We start from the raw sequence: 9,412 nt of genomic DNA, 5'->3' as shown, positions 1-9,412 counted from the left end.
ACTTTAGGAAGGCCTTCGACACTATCTCTTACCCCATTCTCATTAAGAAATTAGGTGACGGTGGCATCGATGCCCACACAGGTGGGTTGCAAATTGGCTGGAGGGCTGCACCCAGAGAGTAGTGGTGGATGGGTCTTTTTTGACCTGGAGGGATGTGGGCAGTGGGGTCCCCCAGGGCTTGGTCCTCGGCCTGCACTGTTCAACATCATCAGCAACTTGGACGAGGGAGTGAAAAGCACCTTGTTCAAATTCGCGGATGACACTAAAATGTGGGGAGAAGTGAGCACACTGGAGGAGAGGGACAGGCTACGACTAGATCTAGACAGATTACAGGGGTGGGCAGATGAGAACAGGATGGGATTCAATACTGACAAGTGCAAGGTATTGCACCTGGGGGGGAAGAACTAGCAGCATACCTACAGGCTGGGGAACTCCCTTCTTGTAAGTGCAAAGGCAGAAAAGGATCTTGGTGTCATTATAGACTCCAAGATGAACTTGGGCTGCCAATGTGGGGACACGGTCAGGAAGGCCAACTGCACCTTGTCATGCATTCACAGATGCATCACGAGCAGGTCCAAGGAGGTGATCCTCCCCCTCTATGTGACATTGGCCAGGCCACAGTTGGAGTACTGTGTCCAGTTCTGGGCATTCTGAGGGATGTGGACAACATCGAGAGGGTCCAGAGGAGAGCCACTCGCATGATCGGGGGCAGCAGGGCAGGCCTTATGAGCGGAGGCTACAGGACGTGAGCCTGTTCAGCCTCCACAAGAGAAGGCTGAGAGGGGATCTGGTGGCCATCTACAAACTGGCCAAGGGGGACCAGCAGGCTATGGGAGAGTCCCTGTTCCCCCAAGCACTACCAGGAGTAACGAGGAATAATGGCCATAAGTTGACGGAGAGTAGATTCAGGTTAGACATCAGGAAGTGCTACTTCACAGTCAGGGCGGCTAGGATCTGGAACTAACTTCCAAGGTGCTCGCTCCTACCCTGGGGGTCTTCAAAAGGAGGTTAGATAGACACGTAGCCGGGGTCATTTGAACCCAGCACTCTTTCCTGCCCATGGCAGGGGGTCAGACTTGATGATCTGCTCAGGTCCCTTCCAACCCTACCTACTATGAAACTATGAAACTGAGTCCAGGCAGCCCGGTCTGGGGCCAGAGCCAGGTGCCTGGAGGCAGCACCTCAGCACATACCCTGGATCAGCACCTGCATAATGTGTGAGTCCCAAGGTGAGGTCTTTGAACCCCAATGGATGGAGGAGGCTTACCTTGTCTCATGGCACCTCCAATGACAGCCACAGCAGAGCCGGCCAGTCAGGAACTGTGTTGCAGGCAAGGATCACTCCCTCTGACAGTGGCATGCGGAAGCTACAGTGCTTGATGCCATCGCTGTCCAGGTGCAGGCCCACCCCTCCAAATAGGGCACTGGCCTTCTCACCACCAATGTCAAGCCACCCATCCAGAGGCCTCCATGACCACTCACTGCCAGGACCTCAACAACATAAGCAATAGGACTACAGTGAAATCAAGAGCAACTTCGAAGAGATCTGAACAACTGCAGTTATCTATTGTATTAATGTTATATATACTGTTGTATTACCATTATATTACCATTGAAATAGACTTAAATTTTCCTATTGCCTTGAGCCAAACATATGTTTATGTGTTTCATTGCCAGTGAGTTATATATTATTAATACCTGACATCCACATTCTGAAACTAAAAAAAAAAAAAATCTATTATCTTATTCAATATAACTTGAACAAGTAAGCTAACCTGAGTTATAATGTTTTCAGTACTCTAGGCCTGCTATGAAATTTTGTAGTGGTAGAATTTGTGAGGTTTTAGTATTATTGTTTACTAGGTTTTTTAATTACATTGAGTCTATACACACATGCTAATATGTCAGCCATCTTGGAATCCAATATGGCTACCATGACAGAAATGTTACGATTGATCTCCTCACTTCATACGGTGTTGGTTTTGAAGTTCAAATAAATTTTATAATCTTAGTGGGGGCTGAAATATTGGCTTCCATGAACTCACGTTTTGGTCATCTTGGATTCCAACAGGGCTACATGCACTATTTGCCAGATTGGCAACATTACTTTTCTGACATGGGTAGACAACCTTAACCTGAAACACATTGTTGAGTTACCTAAGTCAACAAAATCTTGAGACCTTATTGGTCAATTTATACTCTACTAATAGCAAGAAATACTGTAAAACTGGTGTTCACACTGAGTGTTCCATTAATTCCCCTTTGAGTAGTTACTTCCCGTCAAAAATAATGCAGAAACATGGAGGTGCAAAGCGAAAACTCGTCCTCTCAGAGTTTTTGAACCTATAAAGAATACTTGGAAAAACATTTTGATACAATTATTGGAAAGAGATAAGATACTTATATCATTATTATATCATATGATCATTATTATTATTATTATTATCATTATTATATCACATGATAATGAATGCAAAAGGCTGACGTGAACCCATATCAGCTGTCTCTACAAAACCATCCATCAGCTTGGAATACATCAGAAATAGGTAATGTCCTCTGTTTTCTTATTGCTATTTGCAGCCATCGCTGGAGTACATTTTACAAGCTGAGTGAGTGATCCTCAGAGGAAAGGTTGTAATATAAGGAATAAAAAGGCTTACAACATAGAGCTCCATTTGGGAAGGCAACTAATCTCAAATTCCTATTGAATAATTTTATTTTTTCTTTGCCCCCACAATCAGAAAGAAAGCATAATACCCATGAATCTGTAAATGGACAGTGACATGGAACAACTTTCTTAATCTGAGCTAATGAATTTAGTGCCAGCAAAAGACAACATGAAGTCCCAAATTCATGACAGCATTCCATAGAATCAAGGAAAAGTAGGACTGGAAAGAACCCCAGGAGGTCATCTAGTCTAGTGGGTCCAACTTTTTTGGCAGGCATGCCACAAATTAGCCCTGCACCCTCCACAAGTGCCACTCCGATACCTGTTACCCAATGTGCTGCTCAGCTTTCTGCTAGCTGCTGTATCTAACATTGTGCTGTCTGGCTCCTCCACAGTCTGCCATGAGCCACACACAGAGGCTGCTCATGTTACTTGTGGCATGGGGCTAGGTCACGTACAGCTGAGCAACTGGGTGCTCCCTGGTCTCCCCTGTACACATGCAGCTAGGAATTCGGGAGTTCCCCACTCCACAGCTGCATACTTCCACCAGGAACTAGTATCCAGGGCTTACCCAATCCCTGGGGACAACCCCCAGTCCCAGACCTGGGATCTGGGTCTCTCCTCTGCCTGAGCAGCAGAGGCAACCCCAGGTCCTGAGTCTGGAAACCACAGCTCTCCCTGACCTGATTCCTGGAGGCAACACTGGATCCCAGCACCAGGACGTAGGGTTGCTCTCCACCAACTGACAGGCTCCCCAGTGCCTAACTGCACTATCATTGACAATGTATGGGGAGCCCAGCACAGAGAATTCGATCCTCCATGCTGGGCTCCCTGGTCTGCAGTTGCGTAATTTGGATCTGAGAAATTGTATATTGTTCCCAAAAGTCACATGCATGCCTACATGTCTTTTCATTTCATCCAGGAAGAGCACACACCAACTGCTGAAACTTCCTTAGCCTGATGAAGGGTTTTTGAACCCGAAAGCTTGCTTAATAACTTTTCTCCAACTATTTGGGTTGCTCTAATAAAAGATATCAAATTCACCCAAGGAACTTTGTCTGCCTATGTCCTTAGACCAACATGGCTACAACCTAAACCCCTGCCTACATGTCTGGCAGAGCAGGGTGCATGATTTTTGGGATCGGGCATAAAATTACTCAGACCCCAATTGTGCAGTCATTTTACCATCTGCTAGGGGTCTGAGACTTGCTCTACTTATACCCCATATGGAGTCAGTCATATGTTCCCTTCAGTAACACATGCAAAATCTTCATTAGTAAAACTACAATGATTCTTCCAACTTCCAAAAATCTTCCCTGAGCCAACATAGTAAATCCCAATCCTGTTTTCTCTAACAGTGCTCAAAACAGTTTTGTACTTGGTGGTAGCCTGTCAAGCATTTTCAACATCAGTTCAAGAAGACCCATTGTTGACATCCATCCTCAGCAGAGAACAGGGTGCTGAGTCATGGCTGACTCCTGCCTCACATTAGTCACGTACTCCATGTGTCATTACCAGTCCCCAACACCATAGAAGTCTTTAAATTGTGATATTTTTTTCCTTGATTGCCCAGTCCCATTTATTAAATATACCTAATTTAAATATTAACATGTCTTCTACTCCCCAGACTTGTTCCTACTTCCATTAAATCCATGGCTAAAGTCCTGTTAACTGCCCTGAAAACCAAGGCAGAGCTTTTGGGTCCTTGTATATGTCATGATGTAAAAGTGACGAAAATTTCCCTATGTGTGGTTTAATGGCATCGCACATTATATGTATCCAAGTTTTGTGAGTTTTAAATGAGTTTGCATCATTGCAAACTAAACTACATCCTGATGGACAAATCAGATTCAGCCGAATCAATTTGGGACAGTGATTTGAATCACCAAATTGAATTACTGTCCCCCGAATTGGCCAAATCCGAATCCAAAGCAAATACTAGTCACTTCGCACAGACCTACAGGACACCTGCAGCCTCTCAGGAATGGGCTGACCTGCTCCTGGGTCAGCATGGGAAGGTAGCAGGCTGGCGGCAGGGTTTGCTGGCGGCTGGAGAAGGCAGTAGAGATGTTGCACGGGGTGCTGGAAGCCAAGGTAGGCTGCTAGCTGGCCAGGTGCTACCCCAGGCACCCAAACCAATGCTTCACCTGAGCCTGCCCAGGCTTTCAGCACCCTGTGTACTGTCCCTGCCACCTTCTCTGGCCACCAGCCCACCCAACTTGCCCCTGGGGCAGCACGGGGAGATTGCAGGAGGGCATCTGGGTGTGCTGATAGAAGCCAGAGAAGGCAGTGAGAATGGTGCACAAGGTGGTGGAAGCCCGGGTGGGTTTGGGGAAGCATTGGTTCAGGCTCCTCCTAACTGGAGCAGCACCTAGCCAGCTGGCAGCCTGCCTGGGCTTCCAGAGCCCTGTGCATGATCCCCACCACCTTCTCTGACTGCCAGCAGACTCAGGCGCTCTTCTGCCACCGTCCCAGACTGCCCCAGGGCAAGCCAGCCGATTTCCGGGTAGCCCCAGGCATCCTGCTGGCTGCAGGAGCTTGCTGAAGGCAGAAACAGTGTGGGGCCCAATCCTTTTTTTTCTTCTTCTGGTGGAACTGGCCTGCTTCTCCCATGGCTGAGGGCTGATGTGAAAGATTAATGGCACAGATTAACAGCCCCCCAGCTGTGGGAGAGGTGGGCAGACTCTGTCAGGAAAAAAAAAAGATTTGGCCCCTTGCCACTTCTGCCTGTGGCAGGCTCCTTCAGCCAGCAGGACAATCATGTATATGCAGTGATGGAAATTGAAATGGTGAGGTTTCAACTAAAAACTCACTGTTTCAATTTAGGGGGCACAGAATGCAACCCAAAGGACTAAACCCCCATCACGTGTACAGGCACCCTTTATTTGCAGACAGATGCTGACATGCTGTGCTATAGACCAGAGCTGTCACCCTGCCCAAATGTGGCATACAATGCATGGCCAAGACCCAAAATGACAGACATAAAAATTATTCATCCAAGAAATGTAAAACAGTGTGGAATTCTTTCTTTCAGTGTAAATACCACTTCCTAAAATCTCAGGTTCATGGTATTGTACTTACTTCTGTTGCAAATAATTTTCTGTTATGATGCCAAATCTGGCAATCTGAGTGAGGAACCCGTGAAATGAAAGAACCATTGAGGGGAACATTGATGGTAACATTCACTGCAGCCTCTGCTTACTACAGTCTGCTGTCACAAAAGATAAGCAAAGTGAACAAGTAAGGCAGCATTTGTTTGTATCAGCAATTCAATTATTTTTTATTGCTAGGAATTTTTATTCTCGAAATTAGTTGACTATATTTTTTCGAAGAATCTTGCAAGGCAGTTTCACTGTACAACAAGCGGGGCAATCCAGAGCTTCTGGAGGATCAGCCAGAATTTTCCATTCCCCTGTTATCTGATCTAAAAGGTAGGCGTTTGGATTGACAGAATAATCTTCAGGACGTTTGTCACCTGTGCAAATGAGGCCCCCGCACACAAATACTTTGTTGTCACCGACAGAACACACTGCATGAGATAAATCTAAGGCATAGTTGTTTGGCAACAGTGGGACAGTGTTTGTGGCTTTGTTGGCTTTAATTTTCCGCAAGTTGATATCCAAACTCTGTTTATGGCTCTGTACACTTAGGATGTTTTCATGTTGAAAAGACAACAGTGGTTTGTGATTGAATTCGATGGGGAAGGTGAGGTACTGCACCACTTCCCCTGTCTGAGTGTCAAAGCAATCCACCATCCCGACTCGGGAGAAACGCCCATTTACCAGGCATCTCCCTGTCACAATATAAATCAACTTCTCTCCCTTTGTGATCAATGCAGTTGCATCCATTGGAATGCTCATTTTCCCAGCCAGGGTCCACTTCTCTTTCTTCTCATCATACTTGTAAATGCTAGAGATGTATTTTCTTGGGGCAGAGCTGCCTCCCACTGAGTACACCACTCCTCCACAGGTCACCATGGTATGGAAGACGAGGCCTACGGGGAGATCAGGCAGTTTAGTCCAGGAGTTATTATCCATATCATACCTCCATGCAGTCTTTAAGCCAGAGATCTGCTCTGTTGTCCCTCCAGACACATATATGTACCTCCCTACTGAAGTTGCACTAAGGGCAGCTGCTTTATATGGCATCTCTGTTAGTTTCAGCCATATGTTCTCCTCAATAATGTAAGCAAAAACCCCATCATTGAATTTCCCATGCTCTTTCTGGCCTCCTAAAATCACGACTGAATCCATTAAGGCCCCCTTTCTTTGGAGAAGTAGCAGGCTTTGAGGACTATCTTGCTTTCTGTCTCTCAAAATGGTCTCTATATGACCCAGGGACTCAGAGTGACTCTCAAACAGTGGCACTTCATGGCTGGCAGCCATTAGCGTCTTGGTTGAGACACCAGTTAAATGGATATAGGGGAAGAATTTTTTGAAATATTTCTCTCTCTCTCCTCTTTTGTGTTTCACCCACTGAAGCAGGGCAAGGAAAGCCTGGTCCTCATTTTGCACATGAAGGTCCTCATCCTTGAGGAGCTTGCCAAAGGTCTGGTGGGGGCAGCGCATGAGGTCTGAAATGCCCTCAGGGCCTGACCAGTAATGGAAATTGTCACGGATACCTGCATAGGCATTGTTTGCCACTTCTTTCAGCTCATAAGTGTTTGCTAGGAACAGGTAGCACAGACAGTTGTTGTTTTTGAGGGACCTGAGGAGGTAGTCAGAGCAGTGGACTCTTAGAGACGCTGAACTGAAATATTTAGCCCCTTTCAGCAATTCCTCCACATTCTTCTCGGACACCAATACCTTGCCAGTATAGAAATAGTCCAGCAGTTGCTCCACCAGAGTTGGGCCCAGGAAGTTTGAGTCAATGATGATAAAGAGTTCATCACCTGTCTTCATGTCATTGCTTGAGATTAAATTTTTTACATGGGTAGACACAGCTGCCAGCACACTAAGGTGGGCATAGAAGACGTGCTGATCCACACTGAGTGCCATGTCACAGAACTCCTTGTTCTTTCTCTGCTTGTTGAGTGCTTGCAGGACAGCGCTGTTGTGGTTCTTTTCTGTGAACTGCATCCTCATGTTTTTAGTAAGATAAGTCAGAAAACAGGGATGATGAGAATGTGAGCCGCAGGACTTCTTCTCCAGGTGTTATGAATACCTCCCTCTAGTGCCAGAGGAGTGATGTCATCAGTTATAGGTGTAGGTCACAATCCAGAACCTCTGACACATATAAAAGGAAGTAATTTAAAAATGTATCTACCTGGGATATGTACAGAGTATTAATTGCTGTATCATCAAGCCATGGGACAAGTAAACTAAGAGAGATCCAAAACAAACTGGATGGAGCTCTGCTGTCACCTAGTGGGGTAAGACCACTTGTGTCGTATATCATGTGTAAATCACATTATATATCATGTACCTCGCCAAAGCCAGTATTGTTCCATCATTGTGGCCAAGTTAAAGTTTTGTAGGAATCTGGGGTTTGTATTACATTTAGTCTGTGGTTGGCTGGAATATACGGTGGCCTTTCCCAGTAGGTCATTTCACCTTGTAAAACCGTGCACAGAATCCACCTTGCCCTCAGCTTCCAGTAGTTCTGTTCTATATGGATCCATTTCCTTTGGTCTTGCAAGGCCAAGGATGTGGAAGAGTTTTTGAGGTCATCTGCCACAGGCCATTGAGAATTAGGACCAGGACCTTGATTAGCATGTGCTGCCAGGAGGCAGGTGTGGAACCCTGATATGGTGGGTTCCCTGTAACTCAGGCAAGGCTGCTGCAAGGCTGGCCCTGATCAGTTGCCCAAGAGTAGAGATTATAGCTTCCAACTAAGAAGAGGCATACACATGACTCAAAGTTGTTAGATTTTTTTTTACTAATAAGTGTCAAGTCCCCTGGATAGCTAAAGACTGAGTAAAAAAGTGACAGAAGGGACAGGGCATCTAGTCCAACCACCTGCTAAAGACAGGATCATCCCTGTCTAACCTGCTCTTAAAACTTCCAAGGGTAGAGATTTCACAGCCACTCTCAATAATCTGTTCCATTGCTTAACTACCCTCATAGTTAGAATGTTCTCCCTAATATCCAACCAAAAATTCCCCTGCTGCAATTTTAGACCATTGCTCTTTGTCCTGTTCCTTCTGTTTTAGCCTTTCCTCTTAAGTCATAATTATTTTCTCTAATAATTTTGGTTGCTCTGCTGGACTCTTTCCAATTAGTCCATATCTTTCTTGAAGTGTGGTGCCCAAAACTAGTGAGACCTCACCAGTGAGACCAGTGCCTAATAATGGAGAAGAATAGCTTCCCTTGATTTACAAGTGACACTCCTGTTAATAGACTCAGATATGTTATTGGCTTATTTTGCAGCCAGAGCACACTGTTGACTCAAACTCAGCTTATGAATATAAGTCATGGCACATTATAAACCCCACATTCTTTTCTGCATTACTGTAGGCTAGTCAGTTGTTCCTGAAAGCAGAAGTTGTCATTATCAGCATTGCTGAATTGCTGTTTCCTGGTTTCCAAGAGTAAGGATGAATCTAGAAGTGCTCCAGTGCTTAATATTTCCTTAGTTGTCTTGATAGATGGCATTGGTGGAAGGCAGGGTCATAGTCTGTTAAGTTCCACAAGCCATTTACCTCTTTCTGTCAGCCTTCACTGCTCTCTCACTTGGATCTCTACGGAAGGCATCTCATTGGTGTGCTTATCTCACATAGGCATTATGACACCTGCATGGCTCCTG

General features: G+C 45.6%; 1 protein-coding gene across 1 annotated transcript; it reads right to left on the bottom strand.

Annotated features, from left to right (window-relative positions):
- Window positions 1-5,962: 5,962 nt before the first annotated feature.
- CCIN (calicin) lies at window positions 5,963-8,355 on the bottom strand. Its single transcript, XM_059724519.1, has one exon. The coding sequence runs from the start codon at window positions 7,750-7,752 to the stop codon at window positions 5,977-5,979; it is 1,776 nt and encodes a 591-aa protein (XP_059580502.1). The 5' UTR covers window positions 7,753-8,355; the 3' UTR covers window positions 5,963-5,976.
- Between the last annotated feature and the right edge of the window lie 1,057 nt (window positions 8,356-9,412).

Source organism: Alligator mississippiensis, chromosome 3 (assembly GCF_030867095.1).
Source record: "Alligator mississippiensis isolate rAllMis1 chromosome 3, rAllMis1, whole genome shotgun sequence".
Classification (NCBI taxonomy): Eukaryota; Metazoa; Chordata; order Crocodylia; family Alligatoridae; genus Alligator; species Alligator mississippiensis.
This window is presented reverse-complemented; position numbering and strand designations above follow the sequence as displayed.